This window comes from Myotis yumanensis, unplaced genomic scaffold (assembly GCF_028538775.1).
Source record: "Myotis yumanensis isolate MYYU_CA2020_CCGP unplaced genomic scaffold, mMyoYum1.0.hap1 SCAF_1, whole genome shotgun sequence".
NCBI classification, from domain to species: Eukaryota; Metazoa; Chordata; class Mammalia; order Chiroptera; family Vespertilionidae; genus Myotis; species Myotis yumanensis.
Window position 1 is genome coordinate 231,915,424 of NW_027223752.1, and position 23,683 is coordinate 231,939,106.

Here is a 23,683-nt window from a genome sequence, read left to right on the forward strand (position 1 = left end):
CTTTAGTTTGGGAATTTAAACACAAGGAACTTGCAGTGGCCATCATTCCAAAACATAAATCACACCAAATTTGTTTGAAATGCTGTCTTTAGAAGGTTGTGTGTTTTGACAAACCTTGCAGCAAATTTGGTCCAGCTTTTGGATTTGTAATGAAACCTGACACCAAGCATGCTGGCCTGCCTTGGGGTCGCTGGAACAAGCTCCAAGCAGCCTTAGTGCAATGCCTCCCTAATCGCATCCTGGCAAGTCACAGGATTGTGTTGGGCTGCGCTGGACTTTTTGGGGTGGACTCTGCAACCATTTCATGCAATTATGGAAGAGGACCAAGGAGGACAGTGATTTGGGGACATTTCTGTGCCTAAGTAGTCTTAAGAGTGTAAATTGCAGTATTAGCAATACCTTATCCCCTGTTGGCTAGTGACTTGGAGATACCCCAAGCCATGAGTGGTGCAGGAAGTTAATTAATCTGCCTATTAAAGAGAAGAAAGGTCTCATTTGCATGCATTTACATTCAGGTCTTGCATGCATCTTGCTTTTGGTGGTCTTTGCTTTCTTTCCTTAATGCCACTGACCTAGCTAGGTATTGGCCCCACATGTTTACATTTTCTGTGTCTGAGCTTTGTTTGAGGTGTATATCTTCTTTTCATTGGTTTCAGCAGCATTTGATTGCCATATAGATAATTTTATTCTCCATAGAGATTCTTTCTCCTCCCATGGCTGTTTTCTTCCAGGGGTCATATAGCACAGGTGAGAAAAGATTTATATACTTGACCAAAATAAAGACCCACTTCCAGCAGAGTTGCTTGGGGATGAGCCATTCAATTATCTGCAATTTCCCACTCAACTGATTTTCCATGGTCATTTTTGGGGAAGTTTCTCTTTCTTGCTTTTTCTATCTTTTAATGGGAGGTCTGCTTCTGGAGTTTTGTTTTTGTCTTTTTCCTCTTAGGGGAAAGAGTCCATTGCTTCATGGATGTATCTCTGGCATTCAACCTTCCCGATCATTGTTTTTACCTGAAAATGCCTAGGCAGCCTGAATCCAGGACCCCTCAAACCAGCCTGGAAGGAAGTCGAGGAGGAGGAGGAGGAGGAGGAGGAGGAGGAGGAGGAGGAGACAGGGAAGAAGAGAGATTGGGGAGGGGTGAGCGTGAGGAAGGCTTGAAATGCAAAGACTATATGACAAGCTCTTGGAACAACAACAGCAAGTAAAAACAAAACTATAGCGGGAGGTGAGTGCAGAGGGAAATCCTTGCATGTGAGTGAATCCCCGGCTCCCGTGTGGGGGACCAGGGTGCCCTGTTTCCGTGTTTTGTAGTCATCACATTTCTGACACATGACCACAGTGTGGCTGTCAGGGGTGAGTGGCTCAGGCAGCCCGTGCAACCACCTATGTGCTAACAAGCTCAGCAATCAGGTGGGGAAGGGTCCTGGCTGGAGGGAAAAAATTAAAACCAAACCTTAGACCTCTGTCAGCCTGTGATGAGAATTATATTTTTGAACTCCTCTACAGTGTGGACAGGAAATGACCTCTCCACAAACTGCTTCTTTAAAAACAAGCAGTGGTGCCTAAAGCTATCCAGCTCCCCCCACCTCCCTCCCTCCCTCTCCCTCTCTCCCTCTCTCTCTTCCTCCCTCCCTCTCCCTCCTTCCTTCCTTCCCTCCTTCCTCCCTCCCACCCGCCCTCCTCTCCAGAGCTCCTGCTCTCTCCCTCTGCCTGCTCTCCCTCCCTCCCTCCCTCCTCCCTCCCACCCTCCCTCCTCCTCGCTCCCGCTCCTCTCGCTGTAGAGGGCTCCGAGAGCAGCTCCCAGCCAGTGTGCTCAGCCTGCCTGCCTGCCGCTGTGTGTGTGTGAGCGCGTGTGCGTGCGTCTACTTTGTACTGCGAGGAACACAGCCCATGTGCTCTGCATGGACGTTACTGTTACTCTGTGTAGCTTGATCTTCCACAAGCAGGCAAGATGTCCAGCACGCCACACGACCCCTTCTATTCTTCTCCTTTCGGCCCATTTTATAGGAGACACACACCCTACATGGTACAGCCAGAGTACCGAATCTACGAGATGAACAAGAGACTGCAGTCTCGCACAGAGGTAAGTACTTCCACCCCGGCGTGTGTTTGTGTATATTTTCGGAGAACTGTGCATGGGCTTTGCCCGGGGATGCCGACTGAATTCCGTGGGAAGTGTCCCGCTAGATACTACCACCTACGTGGAAACAAGCGCCAGGATGGAGCCACTAGTTTGAACGCCGGCTTTCCAGGCGCAGCAACTCTTAGAGCGGGGGACAGTTTCTGCTGGAATCTTGAAACCGACAGCCCAGCTCTTGCCTGGATTGTGGGGTCTCCAGACAGGCTGCTGTCCCAGAACTCCCGGGGTTGCAGGCTCCCAGGCGGCCAGTGAACAAGCGTGTCTTGAGAGAGAATTCCAAGGGATTTTGTGATCGTTTGTATCCCGCAGAATAATTTGTTAACACATCCCAGGGGAAGTGTGTTTTGACTTGCACTGGCTTTTTAAAGTCATCAAAATCGAGATGAAGGGAGCAGAAGAGTGACCCCGAGTACTTTTCCGAACTAGCCCTGGTGGGGACAGGGCTGTAGATTTCCTGGTTAAATTCCGAAACCGGTTGCTTGGGGCAAGGGGGTTACTGACTTTCTCCTGTGGGGATGGGAGTGTCTCCTAAGGGCTCTACCTTCCTCTGGAGCTGGCTCAGCAGTCAAGCCAGCTGGAGTTTTGGCATATCTGGGATTTTGTGCCTGAAGGAGGGAGCCTCAGCCTAGGGGCCAGCAACTCTGGGAGCAGAGAGGAGAACAGGACTTTGAGAACTTTGTAAATGCAGAACTCCAGGCTGCCTCCTGCAATTTGAATACTTAATGCCAGCTGACTTTTTCTCTGTGCTGGCTCTGCGGGCAGGTCCTGCTCCTGGGCTGTCCCTGTGCCTGGAAGTTGGGGCTTTGTGTTGAAGTGTTGTAAGGAGTTCTTGGTCGGTGCACCAAAGTCACTTTAGGAAGTAGAAATCGCTGGGAAGTCAGTCTTGTCTGCAGAGATCAAATGCCCAGAGGGTGCATGGCAAAGAGCTGTAAGGGAAGAGCTTTGGTGGAATTTTAGATTGAAGAGTGACTCCCAACTCTGGAAAGGAACTCACCTGAGGCTGCAGGAGAAAATAAAACACACTTGCTTGAATTGTCAACGGAGCCATGGAGCATTCATGACGCTTACCGTATTATTATAATACAGCTAACATGATGTGACCTGCTTTCTGATTGGCTACCTGCTGGACAAGGACTGATTGCTTTTTTAACTGGGCTGTCTTGATCACTGCTATTTTCTTTATATGTTACTAACTCCATCGGTGTTAAATATAAATGAGGACACTGTTGCTCTCCCTGGAAGTCAGTCGCTTTCCAGAAGTAGAAACTGTTTTGCTTAGAGTGGTGAGCTGTTGGCCGCCAATGACATTTGTGTGTGTTGCTCTTGTGTACTTGTGTGTTACAGTTTGTATATCTCTCAGACCTTTGCCACTGTGTGCTGCAATCTTGAGTGCCTGCATAAGCTATTGGTGGCTGTAGCTTGCTTTCAGAATTAGGAGAGTATAAACTGTCTTATAGTTCACACACACATTCATTGCAACATAAATTTTAGGTATAAATGTCTTAGAAATAGGATTACTTTAAAAAGAGAGACCAAGGGCCGTGATGGCTCAATTCTTGAAGAGCAACAGGATTTAAAAATAACCTGTGTCCACTTCACAGTGTGGAAAGTTTTGGAGGAGTTGTGGGAAGAGGTTTACCTCCCGTCCACCTGGACTAGGAGAGCAGGCAGGGTTCTCGGATACCTGTGCTCCCCTGTGCCTTTAATTTTCACTTGGCCAGGGCTCGGCTAAGTCTCATGGGGAGACCACTCCATCCCCGCCTCAGGATGCAACAAGGTCCCCACTTTATTTCACATTTGAGAGGAAACCTTTGAAAAGCCCCCATTCATGTTATGTTTCTTAAAAATGGCACATTATTACCTTTCTTTTCTTTTCTTTTTTTTTTTCTTGCAAAATAGGTGCTTTATTTTGCATATCTACCTTTCTTTTCTTTTCTTTCTTTCTTTCTTTTTTTTTTTTGAGAGCTAACCTCAGGTATTCCTAACTTTTGGATTATGGGTATTACTTTTAAAGATTTCTTCTTAGTATCATAACTCAAGAACCTGGAGAGAAAAGCTTGCTATGACAGATCTTAAACATGTGTGTAAACCTCCCTGTCTGTGACAGAAAAGCAGTTTAACTTTTTCCTGGTGTGTACTAGGGCCAACCCTAACATGCTCCTCCCCCCCCCCCCCCTTAAGTAGATCTTTTCTTTAATTAACCAAATAATTGCCCTGACACTTCTTTTTTTCTTTGCCAAGCATAACTAATGTCATGAACCTAGAGCCATACTTTTTTCCTTTTTTATTTCATATGAAAAAAGAATCATATAATTGCCTTTAAGATATTTATTACTTTTAAAATATATTTCAATTGATTTTTTAGAGAGAGAGAGAGGAAGGCAGAAGGACACAGAGAGAGAAACAGCCATCAGCTGCCTCCTGCATGCTCCTACCAGGGATCCAGGATCCAGCCCGAAACCTGGACATGTTCCCTGACCAGAAATCGAACTTGCATCTCTTCCATGCAGGGGATGACACCCAGCCAACTGAACCACACCAGCCAGGGTGCTCCTAAGATATTTAAATATTCACATTAAATATTAAATTTTGATCATGGTTTGGAATTGGAAAAGAAAGTATTTAGGAAAAAAGTTATATTGTACCTTTACCCACAATAGTTACTTATGATAAAGTTACTTATGATAAAGTTGTTCTGAGCCAGAGATGGCTTGGTTGGGATAAAATACCATACTACCCAGCAAGAATTACCAGTTTATTCACACACACAATCAAATAGATTGTTGAGCAATTACTTTCAGAATTTAATCAATGCATCCAACCATTGGGCAAGAGAGATTCAGCCTTTCTTCTCTCTCTCCTGGTTCAGGGCCCTATATTACGCAGTGTTACTTTATTGACTCCTAACACCACCCACACAGGCACACCTAGGTAATACTGTCAACTCCCCATTCCTTTTTCAGTGTTGACTTGGCTAGGAAGGAATTGCAGCCAGTCATTCTGTGAGGAATAAATTGAAGATCAAGTTCTTAGAAGTTTCCTGGAACCTCCCTTTTTCATGGGCAAGAAGGAGAATAGTAAAGAACCCTAGTTTTTACGGGCTCCCCTTCTATTGCTGACTGTCAGTCAGGGCATCCTCTCATGGGAGTTTGTGCATTTCTTCCAAGTAAGTCAAATCCACCCCCTTGAGGAGCTGAGTAGTTTTTAGTTTAAAGAGCATTAGATTGGGCATAAATCTTGTTTGTTTCTGTAATATACTAACTGGTTGGTTTGGACCTTGGGTCCTCATCGGCAAATTCCTTGCAGAGCCCTTGAATTAAAAAATTCAGTCATTGCGAAAAAGTCCCAGGTTTGGTTTGCTTTGGCATGAGAAAGTATTGTGAACTAGAGGGGAGTATAATCATTATTTTCTTGTCCCTAGTATTTAGTTCAAAATCACAAATGGTATTGAAATAATAGGCTAATCTTGAGGAAGTGTTGAAGACAGAGACCCTGCCAGTCTTCTTTAAAGCTGGCTCTTGGAGCAAGGAATTCCTGGGACAAAGTAGGTACTCAGTAAACGTTTGTTAACTAGCCCATGGCCAATGAATCAATAGATAAAAGAGGAGAGTTTGAGAATGATATCATGAAATTAGCACCTTTCCTGAGAAACACAATTTCAAATGTCTCTGGGGGCCTGGTACCCCGTGAAGCTGCTCTGGGCATCCCTTCCTCCACTCACCCCATTATTATCCACATTTACTTCATCATGAGGTTATTTAGATCTCTAATCTTTACGGCAAAAGAAAGCCAGTGTCAAAGGTTTTAGAACCTCATCTCTTTTTAACAGAATATGATGCATGGCAAAGCAAACAAAAAACCACAAACCAAAAAACAAAAAAGTTTAAATGCTGTTGGCTGTTCTGGCAAATAAAATTTCTTTGCAACATCAGAATCTCAGTGAAATTTTATAAAGAAATGTGTTGGTGTTTCCACCCTTTTTAAATGAAATTAAGAAAAGCTCTGAGGTCTGTGTCACTGTTGATCAGTGCAATTCCCAGGCTGTGGAAGGGAGTTTCATTTTCCCTTGTGTTAGCCACCAGGAGTTGACCTGGTGTCTCCCCAAATTCAAGCATTGGATGGTCTTGCTGTCCCCAGATGTACAGGACTGCACCGTGATATAATTTAGTATTGCACAAAAGTCAGATAGGATATGAAAACGTGTTCTAAAGACTTCAGAATTTGTTCTGTAGAAAGCTTCCAGAATAACAAAAACTATTTTTTTTTTAATTTCTTGAGGTCTGTGCTATGGGATGAAAATATAGGGGAAATATGGGGCCCATCATAAGGAATTTCATTGTTAGCAAAGGGATTTCACTAATATTGGCTTATTACAGAATTTAAGAAACTTGATCAGTGAAATTGTAAAAATCCTTGTTGTTGATAACTTTGCTAAACCTTGTTTCCTCATACAAATTGACAAAATATGTCTCCGCTTTCATGAAGATGTTTCTAAGTATACATTTTTCACGTTGTTAGGATACTCATTTTAATAAAATACCACACACATCAGGGAAGGGTGTAGGTTCCATTCTGTGTGTCTGCTGTTTTGAGATTTATTTTTTCTTTTGTCACTATTACACAGCCCGCTCCAAAAGAGAAAAGTGACTACAGTTGGAAGCTGCACGCACAAGGATTTTATTAGAATTACAGTATTTAGTTTTATAGGGTTTAATAGGAATGGTAAAAATGGTTGAAGACCTTGAAATTTAAATCTGCTGCTTTTCACCCCTTCTCAGTTCAACTCTCCAACTCCCTGGGGAGGGGGTGGGAGGGGGTGGGGGCTCGCAGCCTTTTCTTTCAGCTACATTTTTATATACTTCAGTCACAGGGTTTCACGTTGTAACATCATGTTTATTCATGGAGAGCTCAGTATCATTGATGCTCAGATGGAGCCTAGTTAAAATGAGATTAGGTATTTTGGCTAGGTGGCGGGAGGTTGGGGGGGGGGGGGTGGGGATGAAAAATGCTTTGTGATAACTTGAAAATTATCCTCCCCCTAGAAATTTAGAAAGGAAAATGTTGCTGTTACTCTGAAGCTTATGAATGATTTTCAGTGTTAAACACAGAACTTTCCAAGTTTTGTGAAGGGGGTGGTGAGGGGTGGGGGGATGGGGTGTTGGTAGTAGTAAGGAAAGCTATTTTGAAAATGTTAAATGAAACCAAAAGTGCAGTTTTAAAAAGGAGAACTTGCAAACTCTTATTTTTCAGGCTCTCTACATGGCCTCAGAAAACACACTGCAGGACTCTTGTACGGATTTTATTTTCCTGAGGTCTTTTTCCCCCCATTTCTTTCCAAATTCTTACTATGGGAACTGTTTTTAATTAAAAATTGCTGCAAACTAACTATTTGGAGGAGGCCATGGAGGGGGAAAAAACCCTCTCAACTCACATTCAACACAGATTCTTATCTGCCTAGAATCAATGCACATTTCTATTTCTCCCTTTTTGGTGCGTAAATTATGATATAGGACAAAAAACAGTATGCATTTTTTTACGCGTTTAGCTTGCTGTTTGGGTTTCAGAAAGAAATTAATTTAAATTGTATGGAGAGCAGGGCAATAAATCTCCTTTTATTGCATTTGTCCACGTAAACTCATTTTTCACAAGGAGCACAAAACACCCCCTTTCCGAACGAGCAAACAAAACATAAAACAAACAACCTCAAACATTCAACTTTATACGTCGGCAAGAACAAGATTCATAAACATACTTATTTGGATTTGGTTGGTGGGTCTCAAAACATAATTGATCCTGAAAAACAATGTCTTTCAGAAAGTGTCAGTCCACAGAGTTTTAAAATATATTCCACTGATGTAGATATGACATGTACCTTTTTTGTTGTTATTCTCTTTTTCCCTTTCTTTTTTTCTTTCTTTCTTTTCCTTTATTCCTTTCTCCCTCTCCCTCTCTTTTTTTTTCTCTTTCCTGTTTTTATTTGTTTGATCCTAGGTGTTATGTGGTGTGTGTGTGTGTGTGTGTGTGTTTTATTTTTTAATTTAAATTCTAGCACCATGCATCTGAACATAGGCAACTATTAATATTTAAAGCAAAATCCCATCATTCTTTACGAATCCCCATACTTCTGGCGATGCCAATACCAGAGTCGGAAAAATAGATGACGAAGACATTTTCTGTCATCCAGAAGCTTACAATTGGTCACGAAGGGAGACCGCCAGACCAGCTCTTACAGTGAGGTACTATGATAGAGTAATCCACAGGGTAGTATGAGTGTGCGAATGTATTGAAAGGCAGACACACTTCTGAAAGGTAGGCATGGTGATCGTAACTAGCTTCTATGGAGTGTTTAGAATCTGTTGGGTCATGGTGCTAAGTGCCTTTAGGTCAGCTCATGTGACCCTCGTAATCACCTCTGAGACAGGTACTGTTAACATCCCCATTTTCACTGATGAGGAAACAGGGGTTAAGTCAGTTGTCCAAGGCCATGCAGATGGTTGTTTAGTTTTAGGGGTTATGCTGTAACCACTCTGCTGTAGCAATAATAGCTAGAATTCTAGTTTCACGTGTGGACATTTATTAGGTAAATATGTATGGTTTTTTCTAGGACAGGTTGACTTTGGTAGTGGCTGGAAAGTTGACCCCATCCACCTAACTCAGTTAAACTGTTTTTTATTTTTATTTTATTTTATTTTATTTTATTTTATTTTATTTATTTATTTTTTTTAAATCTTTATTGTTCAGATTATTACATTTGTTCCTCTTTTTTCCCCCCATAACTCCCCTCCTTCCAGCTCCCACCCCACCCTCCACCCTCACTCCCCACCCACTGAGTTCATCCATAGGTGCATGATTTTTGTCCAGTCACTTCCCGCATCTCCCACACCCCTTTTACCCCAAGAATAGTCAGTCCATTCCCTTTCTATGTCCCTGATTCATTATAGTCACCAGTTCATTCTGTACATCAGGTTATTTATTCACTTGATTCTTAGATTCATTTGTTGATAGATGCATATTTGTTGTTCATAATTTGTATCTTTACCTTTTTCTTCTTCTTCTTCTTCTTCTTAAAGGATACCTTTCAGCATTTCATATAATACTGGTTTGGCGGTGATGAACTCCTTTAGTTTTTCCTTATCTGTGAAGCTCTTTATCTGACCTTCAATTCTGAATGATAGCTTTGCTGGATAAAGTAATCTTGGTTGTAGGTTCTTGGTATTCAGCACTTTGAATATTTCTTGCCATTCCCTTCTGGCCTGCAAAGTTTCTGTTGAGAAATCAGCTGACAGTCGTATGGGTATTCCCTTGTAGGTAATTGAGCCTCTTTCTCTTGCTGCTTTTAAGATTTTCTCTTTGTCTTTTGCTCTTGGCATTTTAATGATGATGTGTCTTGGTGTGGTCCTCTTTGGATTCCTTTTGTTTGGGGTTCTCTGCGCTTCTTGGACCTGTAAGTCCATTTCTTTCTCCAGGTGGGGGAAGTTTTCTGCCATTATTTCTTGAAATAGGTTTTCAATATCTTGCTGTCTCTCATCTTCTGGCACTCCAATGACTCTGATATTAGTCCGCTTAAAGCTGTCCCAGAGGCTCCTTACACTATCTTCACACTTTTGGATTCTTTTTTCATTTTGCTTTTCCAATTGGGTGTTTTTTGTCGAATCTTTGGTTTGATTCTTGTGCTCCTCTGGTCTGCTATTGGGTATAATATTCTTTATTTCAGTCCGTGTATGCTTACTTTCTAATTTCTTTATCGTAGCATCGAGGGTCTCATTAGTTTTCGTGAGGCTCTGCACAAATTTATGGCAAGCCCTCAAAATTGCGATTCTTAGCTCCATATCCTCCATTTCTGTCATGTTTTTTTGTCTCCGCATCTTTTATGCTTTCTTGGTGCACCCCCTTGTGGTCTCTGTGCGCAGTCTTGTTCTAGCCAAGCCTTAATTGTTGTAGTTAACACTAGAGGGATTTGACCACCAGGCCGACTGGCGGTGGAAATCAGCTGTGGGAAAACTTCAGTCCTCAGGGGAGGCGCTAGTCCAGCCCTTGCCTGAGGCGATCGGCAAATGGCTGTGCGCAGGGTTTGGGCGGGGCGGGCTCAACAGGGCGGGGGGGAGGGAACAGCTATGGCCGCTCTCAGTCCGTCCCCAGGGGCTCTGCCTCTCTGTCCCAGCAATCGCTGCAAACCTCGGAGGGGCCGTAGCCAGACAGTCCCGCTTCTCCCGTTTGAGTCTGGGTCCCTAGAGACTCGCCCGGATCTGTAGCCCAGAGTCTGAGACTCGCTCCTGATTGAAAACGACAATCGCGCCCTCAGCCGCCAGCCCGCTTTGCGCGCGCACCCTCACCACCACACCGCCGTACCTTTAAATTTTCCACACTGCGCCTCCGCTGAGCGTCGGAATGCTGTTGTTTTTGCTTCAAGTTGAAGAGACTCTCCTCAGCCAGCCTTCCCGTGGTTCTGGTTGATGTCCGCTCCGACTTTTAGTTGTATTTTTGAAGTGGTTGTCCACGGCGGCAGTCTCCGGTGTTTACCTATGCCGCCATCTTCGATTCTCTCAGTTAAACTGTTTGTCTCTCAAATGCTTGATTTCAAAAAGAACCATGTGAAATTCCAAAGGAGGGAGCCAGAGATGGAACGTATAAAAAAAAGAACCAAAATCACACTCCCCATTCAAGAACAAATATCTTTACTATTCCTTGAAGGGGCATTATCTGAAGAATCACTGGAATTTCTATGGAGTCTTATGCATAGTCGTCTAAAAGTTTAATTATTTTACTTGAAAAATACTTACTCTTCTTAGGCAAGTTCTGTGGAAGATGGTCTTTTAATCATTTTAAAGAGTATAGGATGCCTATAAAAACCATTTCATTTTTGGTGGCACCGCTCCCTTCCACATGTAAGGGTGAGGAGATTAAACTATAATTAGAACTTGATGCGGCGTTGGCTTCCTTTTCGGGTAATCGACTTGGAATTTTAGAGAACACGAAGGCACAGAGAGGAAAGAACCTCCAGCCTGCTTTGACTCCCACTCTGCTGGTCTGGTCCTCTCCTGAGAGGCAATCTCTCCACATCGTGTGTCTCTGCATTTCTGTGTGGAGGAGTCATGCTTCCTTTCTGCCCGCTGTAGCCACCTTGGCCATTGTCTGTAAATACCTGCCCATTATTGGAGATAAGATGGGCCTCCTCATTTGACTTATGCCCAAGCCCAAGATGCATGCATTCTGGTGGTTCTCCTTTAAAGAGAAGGGAACTGAGGCTCAGGGAGGGGAACTGAGTCCATGCGTGGATGTATCCAGCAGCTGGATTTTCTCACTCCCTGACTCGATGTTCTCTTCCAAAGCAAGCTGAAGGCTACACATGCCATGTTGGAGGCCCCAACAGCTGCCCTCCGCCCTTTGACCTCTACTTTGACCAGCCTAATTGAAAGTTGTAGTCTTCTAGTTAAAAACAGAAGACTTAGAATTAAAAACCTGGCAGACCCCTCTGAAGAAGAGGGTCCTGCCCTGTTGTGGTGACGTCACAAGCCCTATCCGGTCTTCAGGTTTAGGATGGCCCCCTAATTGCCCTTCCTCTTCCTACACTCCATTCCTCACAAGCAGCCAAGGAGGTATTTTTGAAGCACAAATCAGATCATGCCACTCTCCAGCTTCCCCTCATTCCTAGCATAAGCTCTACGCCCTTTGCTCTAGCTTTAAGGTTCTATTTATCTGTTTCTTCCTGATGGCCCAGTCTTAACTCCTGCCACTCCCCTTCCCACCCCCCCAACTCCAGTCACAAGGGGCTTGCTTTGGATGCATTACTTGCCAAGTTCCTTCACATCTCAACACCTTTGCCCTCAGTGGTAGAAGGGATACGTGGATTCCTCCATCATAACCTGTATCAGTATGAGGAGCTCTAATTTGCATTAGAATTTGGCAATGTGTTGGCCTTCCTTGCAGGTAATCAAATACCTCACAGAAAATAATGGCAATGAGGCTGAGTCCCAGCACTTAGTGGTTCCTCTTGGGATCAAGTTACATGTCCCAGGGAGCCCTTCTTCCTTGATCACCTCAATTCCAATTAGCCTTCTGCCCACTCACTTTCTATCACATGCCCTGATAATTTCCTCCATAGGTGATATTTTCTTGCTTGCTTATTTCGTAAGTGTCTTTTGGGAATCTCTGAGTTCTGATTAAAAATTTTGAACTTATTCTACTGGTTTTCCCCCCTCATTTGATATTTCCACCACTCCTTTATCTTTGTATCTATCTACCTTAGGGCCCATAGCCATGAATTATGATAAGAATCATGATAATACCTTACATTTCCTGGAGCACTTTGCATTTTAGGAAAGTGCTTTCAGGGCCATTAATTAGCTTATTTGAAGTGATTTGCACAACGAAATATGGGAAGTTATGTTAGTGTATTACTTTGTGGTCTATAATAACTTTGTGTTAGCTGTATGGTGGTAGTGGTGGTGGCCTGTGTGTGCGTGTGCATGTGTGTGTGTGTGTGTGTATGTGTGTGTGTGTGAGAGAGAGAGAGAGAGAGAGAGAGAGAGATGCTCGCCCCAATCAGATTGTGTTTGTGCACAATTTTTTCCACCAGTGTTTTTCTTTTCCTTTGCAGTGAAAAGAGGCACATGCCTAGAATATAAAGATCTGAACTGAAGTATGACTTACAATAAGTCAAAATTCGGATCCAAGTCCTGGCTTTGCCTCCTGGTTGCTATAGGATCTTAGGGAAGCTCCTTAACCTTTCTGTGCCTTTGTTTCCTTAGCCCAAGTTTTAGGGTGGGAGTGAATAGCTAATGCCTGTAAAATGCCTGGTCTGTAGTAAGTGCTCAGTAAGTGAGGCTGCTATGATGATAGGCTGTCCTTATTCTCCATCGTATCTGCAAATTAAGTAGTGTAAGTAAAGCAAAACTTTGCTTGATTTCTTAAAAACGTTTTTAAAAATATTGTTACATGGCCTGCAGTAGCATATTCAATTTAATGAACAAACCTTGCAGTGATATGTTGCAGGACTTGTGGGTTTGGTGTTCTCATGATATGGGATAATGCCATCAGGGATTCCCACCTTCATATAGTCAGGATGACATGATGATCATGTACCTTCTTATGGCCATGCTTTCCCAAAGTCCAGGTTATCATCCTCTCTTGGACATACCTGTGGTTAATAAGAATTGACCAATATGAGGGACATGGGCACTCCATTCTTTTGGGAAAAAGCTGTATTCGGGATTGCCCCATGTATGAATGCAGTGGAGACAACAGAAGGTTGAAATGTTCCCTTTCCCCAGTGCTTTGCAGGGCCATCTGAACAGGGCCCTAGGGGAGACCTAGGGAGCACACACCTGCTGCCTTGACTGGCCATTTTGTCTAACAAGGGACACTTCTCCATTGGCAGCTGGCACGGAGTTCTCCCTGAGAGCTGTGTCAGCACTGGTTGGAGTCTGAAGTGCCCCCTGCGTGTCTGGACTGATAACGGCCCTGCCAACTGCTCCACTGTGACACCTTGTGGCTTACTCTTTAAGGCAGTGAAAAAGCGCAAGGGTGGAGCAGGTGAGGTGCTGAATGGCACCATGGGGCATCTTTCCCGCCAGAGAGATCAGGTTGATGGGTAGGAAAGCTACCTGCCTCTAATGTGCTGGTCTGTCCCACTAGTTTCAGTGTAGAGCCTCCTTGGTTTTTTTAAATGGAATTCTTTAAATTATACATATCTTCCTTTACTTCATTTCATTGGCCAGGTCACCTGAGATTTGTATATAGGGTTCCACATTAATAATTTTTAATTAACCTTTCTAGAAAATGACCTTACATAGCTCAAACATAAATTGTTTGCATACACACACACACACACACACACACACACACACACACACACACACACACTGGTTTTTCTGGAGAAGGTAGTCTTTGCTACATTTTGCTTCCTGATACAGGTCTTAGGACTCATGAGGATTTTATCTTGAGACTGAAAATTGGTGTTGGCGAAAGCAAAAATAAAGCTGAACTAATCAACAAGACTGACCATTTGGCAGTGCGTGCGCGCGCACACACACACACACACACACACACACACACGAAACTCTTCTTATGCCTTATAATTTTAGCCATGATGACCCTGAAGTTGGAAATTCCTTGCTTGATGTTGAAATTAAGCAGTTGGTGCATATCACCTGCTTTTGAGGGGTTCTGATGGAGGACATTCGGTGGAGTTACCACGCCCAAATTATCTGACTCCTAGCATTTCGGGGCTGGAATAGACATGAGAGATTCTCTAGGCCAAGCCCCTGAATGAGGAAGACCAGAACTCAGGGGCTCACCTGGACTATGCAGCGCTGCTGATCCAGGCGTGGTCTCAGGTTTTCTAAACCATAGTGCTAGTTGCTAAGGGAAAGACCAGGAACTGGCCAAATTAAACACTCTTACCAACCACCAATTTGTACTTCAACCCTACAAAAACTTTCATGTTCCAAACCTCTTTCTCCATTTTCAGTTTTCCAATTAGTACATGCTATTGATGTTGAAAAACTCATCACGAACTTTCATTGTTTTCGAATTTATGATCGCTTTCCTTGCCAATTGAGTTAACATAAAGTTGCATATGCTTTAAGTATACTTCTGACTTTAAAAAACATGGTACAATTTCAGCATAGAGTATTTGTAAAACATAATGATGTACAAAGAGGTAAAGATAAATTGTCTTTAATTCTATGCAAAAATAGCTGTTAGCATTTTTGCATATAAACCTAAGCACACAAAGATATACATTAACGCTAACACACTTAGAAACTTATTGAACATCCTTTTGACCAACTCTTTTCACTAAAATTTTGAGTATTTCACTGTGTTCTCAAAATATAATTTTGAGTTGCCTGAATTATTCACACATATGTTTGTATTTTAAAAATTAACAACCTATACTAGTAGAACCAGGAGGTCAGGGTACAGCAAGTTAATTTATGACACCATTGAAGGGCCTATGTCCAATTCAAGGAGAAAAGTGATGTCTGGCAGAGTGGGCTGTGTCATGAGCTGTATGCAAGGTTATCTTATTTTTCTCACTGGATCAAAGAGCTCCTTGGAGTCAGGTATCATCTTATCCATGTTCATATCCTTCATGACAGTTGACATTCTCTGTGGCCCATAGCAGTCTTTTTTTTAAAGGCATATTTCACAGAGGTAGCCATACTGTCACTAGATTCTGAGTTTTCACAGTGTTGATACGAGTAGTGTGCACTTTATAAATAAGCCTCATACACAGGCAATTCTATGGCAGTGCTGTTGTGGTGTGAAATAGGACCACAGCATTAGCTCTAAGTGGTTACCTTCTGGAGTCACGCAGACTTATTTCTCTAGTTGCTATTTGCATGAGCTTGGGTAAGCTAATTTACCCTTCTGTGCCCAGGTAGCCCTTGTGAGTAATGGGTGGATGATGATAGAATCTATGTCTTTGAGTTTTTATGAAGATCGAGTGATATAATTCTTATAAAGTGATTAGCATAGTGCCTTCACCCTGTAGTTGTTTATTGTCACTGTTACGGCCTATTTCTTTAGAGGATAATGAAAATCTACCATATGTGGTGCAAGAGTAGTGAGAGCACACAGTAAGGATTCATAGGGAGGAGAGCGTTGAGGGATGAATAGGAGTTTGCAGTTTGTGAAGGGTGGTGTGTTTTTGGCAGAAGGAATGGCACATGCAGAGAAACTGAACCTTGGAAGGTGGTGTTCTGTTTGAGGAAGGGGAGGACTTTGGCATGGCTGTATGCAGGACAGTGTGTATGTACACTAAGTGGCCAGATTATTATGACCACCCCATCAGTACAATGAAGTGAATTAGTTATGCAAATAATAATAATAAAACCTTGAGAGTATTTGCTTAGGAAGTTTTCAATATTCAGTATTTTTGGAAGTGTCAATGAAGTAGTGATGGAGGGTCATAATAATCTGGCCACTCAGTGTATATGTAGGGTGGGGTTGGTGGGGAGGTGGGAGAAAAACCTGGAGAGGAAGTAGAGACCAGATTGTGAAGGCTTTGGTCCTTACCCTTTAGAGACTATTGAACTTCAGCATGGTGAGTACAAACAGGGCCCTGGCATGATTATTGAATGTCTCTGTGCCTTAGTTTCCTCATAGGGACTTTAGTTAGTCCTTTAAAGCACTTAGACTACCACCGGGTCCGCATACCCTACTGGGCAAAGGGAACTGAAGAAATTATTTATTTATTTATTTGTTGCCTAGGCACTGAAACAGTTAGATCTGCCTTTGAGCAGATCCCTCTGGTCACTTTGTGGGGGGGTGGACTGGCGGTGTGTCTTGGAGCACATTCATCTGCTGAGAGGAAGGAGTCAGTGGATGGGGAGATGCACAAAGGAAAAAGCACACACACTTACTGGCTGACTGAGCTATTTTTAGCCTTGTATGTCTGAGGCAAAGGATGGATTTTTCATGGCATTTTTTTTTAAAGATGCAAAATTACCGTAAGCCAAGGTTATGTAAGTTGCCCAGGGACAATTTATTTGTCCCCCAGGTGTGGTCCGTGAAACTTTTAGTAGGCATTTCAGAGGGTGGTCCCCAGGACCTCCAGCCCAGACAGAACTGGGAACCCAGAGTGATGCACTGAGGCTGCTGGGAAGGCTCCCTGAGCTGGCAGCCACCCTGGACTGGACCCAATGTGCGTGGCAGTGAGTCAAGTGACAGGCTGAGTGGGAGAGAGAAGGCAGGGGGGTTGAAGTCCTACCCCCTCCAGCACATGCAGCATGGGTCTCTGAGCCTCAGTTTCCCCGATGGGAACAACAATATGTCAATATCAGGGGAACATGCTGAACAATATATGAGATCATGGAGATAAATTGCCAAGACCCGGTGGCCTTTCCCTTCTCTACTTGACACTTTATGTCACAACAGACAGGCCCACAGACTTTTGTTCATTTTATTTGCTTATTTACTTTAAAATATATTTTTATTAATATCAGAGAGGAAGGGAGAAGGAGAACGACATAGAAACATCAATGATGAGAGAAAATAATTGATTGGCTGCCTCCTGCATACCTCCTACTGAGGATTGAGCCTGCAACCCAGGCATGTGCCCTGACTGGGAATAGAACCGAGACCTCCTGATTCCTAGGTCAATGCTCAACCACTGAGCCACAGCCGGCCGGGGTGACTTTTGTTCATTTTAGCAGTGTTTCCTGAACTCTTCTCACACCTCCCTCCGCCCCTCCCTAAACTTGATCCTGTGGCCTCGGATAAATCTTTTCCCTTTCCTGAGCCCATTTTCTTTTCGGATGGCTCTGGATTAGATGAGATAGGAGCAAGGTTCTTTTGTTGGCTTGAGTCCCCCCTTCCCATTAGGTGGACTGTTCTGTTTTAACCTACACATTAAAAATAAGATCAAGGTAAATCACATGTATTGACGGGCTCCATCCAGCCTCTGCTCTTTCTCTCCCTCCCTTGGTGGAGGGATCTTGCTGAGTCATGGCCTCTTGCTTTTACACAAACAGTGGCTGGAGCTGGAGACCCGGCCCTGGCCTCCTAGAGCCCGCGTACCATTGTCTTACAGCCTGCACATGAAAGGAGGCCCGGGATTGTTTTTTCCTGGCGTGGTAAAAGGACCTCAGAATGCAAATGCAGGATGCGCTAAAATTACAGAGTTCAGCCAGCTCCCTGGGCCCGCAGTTTTTGTTGTTGTTTTTAGAAAGGTTAAAATGTATCTGAACCAAGACTAGAAAATAAGCTTAAGGTGTTAGGTTATTCGGAAAAGACGGTTAATGCCTGTTGCCTAAGTGCGTTAAACTGCTTTGAAAATGATCACTTGTGTGCTCTATTTTAAAAGCTGCTTTGCCGCGATGGTGATTTAAACCAATTTTTTTCTAGACTCAAAACTTCGCATTTGTGTGTTGAAAAAAAAGACTGTATTTGAAACAAATAAACATTAAAACATAGTTTATTATATTTCTAGGCGTTTGTCTGGAAGGAAAATATGTCAAGACATTTATAGTTAGAAACTGAAATCTCTGCCTTAATTCACTCCATTGTATTTCCATGGAGCCCAACCATATATAATATTACCCGGTCTCCAGAGAGCTCCTCGAAGGGATACCAGATACTGTTGGTATAATGAGAGAAGGGGGAGGTGGGAGAGAACGGATGGGGAATGGTTTCCAGTCTTAATTCTCTATTTCCTGTGATTTTTTTGTTTGTTTTTAATGAAGGCAGGGGAAAAGGAGAGAAGAAAGAACTGTGCTGTTACTTTTATTATGGCTTTGATTTTAAAACCATTTAAGAAGTAACATTCACAGTGGCACCCTGTGGTGTCCAGGATGGGATTGCATTGGCTCATTCATCCTTCAGTAACGTATTGAGTTTTTCTATTAATGTGCTCAGTGATGGAGGACCACAGAGTGCCCTGCCCTCAGGATGCTTACAGCCTAGTGGGGAAGGCAGCCAGCTACTTAACAAGCACTTACGGCAAAGGGTGGCCAGTGCCCTGCTGGGGAAGACTGGGCTGCTGATTGCATTGAGAATGGAAGTACCCTAGCGGAGACTGTGCTATACACACACACACACACACACACACACACACGTGCACACTCACACTTTATGTTATATACAGTGTGACCCAAATATTCCCTGTATTTTTAATCTAGGGCACTGCTAACTTTTTGATGATGCTGCATATCTGGTGATCTTTAGAGCAATTAAGCTGCTTAAATATCCAAAACCAGAGAGCTAAAGCCAGGCAGCATTAATGCCCCAGCAATGGCTGCAACCAGGTCCTTTAGCCTATTGTAATCCAAACTGTGGGTGAGGGACAAAGAAAAAAGGCTACTTCTCTAAGCCTACTTAAAATGCCAAGATATGGCAAAAATAATCCTTTTTCCCCTCTAGGCCATGAGAGATTGTTTGAATGTAGGGTAGAAAATTTCATGCTTAACTAGGAACTGAATAGTAATTTTTGTCAAACTTTCAGATTGCTACTTAGTCAATCTTTTTAAAAAATCCTCCTCCTACAACTATGGTTTATAGCTAGGTAACATTGAGAAAAGTTTAGGGAGAAAATAGATCATGCAAAGTGTCGAATAGTGAAAAATCCATAAAACTGAAGGCAGGGGGTTGGATCAGCAAACAATAGAATCTCAGAAATTCAAGAGCAGAAACAGTGATGATCCTGCTGTACATTTATTGAGTGTTTGCTTCATGCTAGTCTCCCCAGGTCAGTGCTTCACACCATTGTTGCAATTAAGCCGCACATCAGTGTGGGAAATAGTAGTATTATCCCCATTTTTTTCAGATGAGGAAACTAAGGTTGAGAGACACTTAGTAATTAGTCCAGGGTTCCACAGTGAGCAAGGGCTTGAACCCAAGTTGATTTTCACATCTCAATTCTACTGAGTCTCCAGACAGTGCCCCATTTTACAGCTGGAGAAACTGAGGCCCAGAGAGGTTAAACCCAGGCCTTGGGTCATATGAAAGGCACTACTGAAACCTCATTGATTGATGATTTGGTCTTTGGTTCCTCAATACATGCACACTGGGAATCCACTGAATTTCACATCACCATGGCCTTCTTGCACTCAGGGACCATGCCTGGCTCATCTCTGTATGAGCAACACAGAACACAGGGCTGGGTGCAGAAGAGATGCTCTAGACCTTTCTTGACTGAATGAAGAATATGAGAAAAGTAGCAGGTCCAAAAGCTTAAACTCAACTAACTGTAAGCTCACCATGGACAAGCACAGTGGCTGTCTTTCTAGGCACCACAGCCCATAGGACATATTTATGTGATTTAGTAAAAGGCATTGCATCTGGATGAGCCTACAAAGGGAAGGCTTTCTGGACTTCCTGGCAGACACTAGCCCCAAAGGGCTTGGCAAAAGGTTTTGGATTTCAGCCCTCTCCTATTCTCTTGGCCAGCTGCCTTTTAGCAGTGTGGAAACTACCCAACTGTACAAGGAGGACTGTTTTTATTTAATTTAGTCATCCAGGGTCTAACAAAGGACCTGGAATTTGATTGATATTCACTACATATCGATTGAACACATGAAGAATAAATTGTCTGCGGCATTAGAATACAATGAATACAATAGTGTGGGGGACATGTGTCCAGGAGCAGGTTGGAAGTGAATTGGTTCTACAGGGATTGTAGGACTTGGTTTTGTTGGGGGAAAAGAGAAGGGTATCTGGTTGGAGGAAACAAAGGCTGAGATGCCATCAAGCACACAGGTCTGGGGCAGGAATAGGATTTGGTTGGCTGACCTCTGCTCAAGGAAGTCTGCAAGTGTGAAGAGAGCTGCATACCTGAAGGAGGCCATTCTCACTGTACTCTATGCTTGGTCCCCACATCCATAGAATACAATGTAAATGGAGTTTCATGGAGTTGTTAAATTGGCTTCCTATTTCTTGGGGAGACATGTTCTTTCTCTGCTAGCTCTGTATTTATTGGGGTTCCCCAGAGAAACAGAACCTATAAGATATATGTGTATCCAGGAAGAGCTTTATTAGTAGGTATTAGCTCACAGAATTATGGAAGTTGGAAAGTCCCATGATCTACGATCTATAAGCTGAAGACCTGGGAAAGCTGGTGGTGGAGTTTGAAGGCCTGAGAGCCAGAGGGCTGATGGTCTAAATTTGAGTCTGAAGGAGAAGATCAGTGTCCCAGCTCAGCAGTCAGGCAGAGTTCATTCAACTTTCCTCACATTTTTGTTCTATTCATGCTCTCAACCAGTTAGATGATGCCTACTTTACTCAGTCCACCAGTTTAAATGCTACTCTCTTCTGGAAACACCTTCAAAGACACACCCAGAAATAATGTTTAAATAGAATCTCGGCATCCCATGTTCCAATCAAGTTGACACATAAAATGAACTATCACACCCCTCCCTGCCAAAATTCTGCCTTCTCAGGTATAACAGAGGGTGGTGTTGGAGGTCCTTGAATGCTTGGTTGAGGTATTTGGATATAACTTTGTAGCAACAGGGAACGTTTGTATGTTTTTGAGTAGATCCATTAAAATCCCATTCCTTCCTTGAGGAGGGCTGGTATTTAGCATATTGTAGTTCTTAAAAACAGACATGGCCCTTTCTTGTCAGAAACTGACAACCATGTAAGGAGATATACAGCAGTGAAATGTGCACTATTCAACACAATGTAATAAGTGCACTAGAGGAGTCCAGTATGTTTCTGTAAAGCATAACAAAGAAGCCTGACCTAAACCAGTGGGAGCTGTGGTCAGGAAAGGCTTTCTTGACAAAGTGAAATTTTAATTGAGATTTAAAAAACAAATGAGATTTAATCAGAAAAATGGGTCATGGATGCCAGGATGGCATTCAAAAGAGGAGCAGAGAAGGCAAAGGTCTTATTGGGGGCCAGGTTGTCTGGAGTGCAGAGAGCAGGGAGGAGATGCAAGATGCAATCTGAGGCTGAAGATCCATGTTGGGGCCAGATTATGTTTGACTGTGGATAGGACACATTAAGGATTTTGGCTTTTTAAAAAGTTATCCTAAGAGCAATGGGAAATGTGTTCCTTTTGATAGAGGTTTGAAAGAGGGTACATCATGAAATGGGCATTTTGAAAACATGTCTCAGGCTGCCAAGCGGAGAATGATTTGGAAGGGGTTTTAAAAAATATTTTTTATTGAATTTTAGAGATAAAGGAAGGGAGGGGGAGAGACAGGGAGAGAAACATTGATCAGCTGCCTCCTGCTTGCCTCCAACAAGGGACGGAGCCTGCAACCTGTGCATGTGCCCTGACCGGGAATTGAATGGGCAACATTTTGGTGCAAGGGAAAATGCCCAACAAACTGAGCCATTCTGGCCAGGGCTTTTTTTAAAAAAAAAATGGAAGGATTTAATAGAAGATGCAAGAAGACAAGTGAGAGAGGGATATTACAGTTTTCCAGGTAAAAGATGACAATGAATAGGATTCACCTGGAGCCCATCAGGGGGACAGAAGAACATGGATGGGACAGTGGTTGGTGATGAATTGGCTATGGTGGGCATTGGTTAGGATAAATTTCCAGCCTCACTCTAGGATTACTGGAATAAGAGTAGTGACTTTTCTCAGGCTTCATCTCTATCCATTCATGTCAACAGCATGTACCTGTGTTCTCAAGCTCCAAATCAGTGTATAGTTTAATGGTGTTAACTCTACCCTCATCCCAGAATCCACTTGAACTAGCTGTACCAGCATCCTGTGTGTCCATCAGTTCTGTCAAACTCTTCCGCCTCCCCTGAGCTGCACATTTTCCAGCCCCTTACCCTTGCCTACTTTGATTAGCTTCTACTTTCACAACATCTTCATTACTTACCAGTTTGTTCAACATTCTTTTTATTTTTTTAAAGCAATGATTGATTAAGAGTTTCTTCTCTTCCCTGTTTTTGAGTCTCATTATTTCCCTGTTTTCTCTTGGTTATTAGTGGTCCTGTTTTCTTTCAAGTGCCTCTCGTCTTTGAAAAGCTCTTGTGATTCTCTTAAGCCCATTTGCCATTTTGTTGGCCTGTCTTCCTTTTCCCTAGAAGCCTTAAGGATGGCATTATAGTTTTCCTCATCCCCTCTCCCCTTCTTCAAGTACAACTATAGACACTTCACTACTGTAAGATTGCTTTGCAGCATCTCTCACAATATAGAAACTCAATAAATATTGGTTAAATTTGTTCCTTTTGTGGAATGTGCAGACTTTGATGAAATCACTTAAAATGCTTCTTGTACATTCTCTCTTTTATATAAGTATATCATATCAGTATGTGTATGGCTATTTGAATGCTTGCTTTTCCTGGGAAGACTCACGAAATAATTTATTTCTCTGTGGTTCTAGACCAGAGTGGTAGATGTTTACCCAAGCCCATGTGAATACCCTCAAAAATGTTGGGTGCTCATCATTAATGTCCATCAGTTCAATCAATTCTTAGTGAGACCTTTACTTTCCTCATGAGCTGCTAGATGGTTTTTTATGGTTTTGCATAATGATTATGGGTCTTACGTTCTTAAGTGACAATAATCAGGGAATCAAAACAAATGTAGGGTCATTTGGAGAGTATGCATTTATTCCACATATTGGGACTGTGCTAGGTCTCAAAGATGCAAAGGAGACCCAGACTGGGATAGTAGGGACAGGAGGATGATTGTTGCAATGAACCCTTTGAAGCTCCAGTTGGAAGTCAAAAGGATCTTTGCCCTGGATTGGAAGCAGTCCTGAAAGTGGGGTCATTTCTTCTTCAAACCATGTTTGGACTGTCTCTTTCACAAGGTTAACATTAAAGGTAAAATGAGGTGACAGATTAAAAGTGTTTTGAGTAAGTAGAATTACTTTAAAAAGTCCACATTGGGAAATGATCAGTGAATCAGTGGTTAAAAGTCTTCTACAATAGATGGGGCATTTAGTTAGTGGAAGGAGATATTTGAGGATCGATGGAAATAGTTATTTCTGGAAATAGCTTGTTGTTTGCTGATTACTGTTAGTTGGCATCAGTTTAATGCCTTTCCCCCTAATGTACCTGGAGATTTGTGATGGAATTATCTATGCAAATTGAACACTTTAAAAAAGCCCTCCACAAACCTGTATGTT

General features: G+C 42.9%; 1 protein-coding gene across 9 annotated transcripts in view; it reads left to right on the forward strand.

Annotated features, from left to right (window-relative positions):
* Nucleotides 1-1,795: 1,795 nt before the first annotated feature.
* Nucleotides 1,796-23,683, forward strand: part of LDB2 (LIM domain binding 2) — a 338,452-nt gene continuing 316,564 nt past the window's right edge. For 4 of the 9 annotated variants that reach the window (XM_070398933.1, XM_070398946.1, XM_070398939.1 and 1 more), the window contains exon 1: nucleotides 1,799-2,087. In XM_070398933.1, coding sequence (XP_070255034.1) covers nucleotides 1,956-2,087 — 132 coding nt within the window. In that variant the 5' untranslated portion in view covers nucleotides 1,799-1,955. Of the gene's footprint in view, nucleotides 2,088-23,683 lie in introns of all 9 variants that reach the window. The other 5 variants (XM_070398961.1, XM_070398980.1, XM_070398971.1 and 2 more) reach the window with 2 other exon arrangements.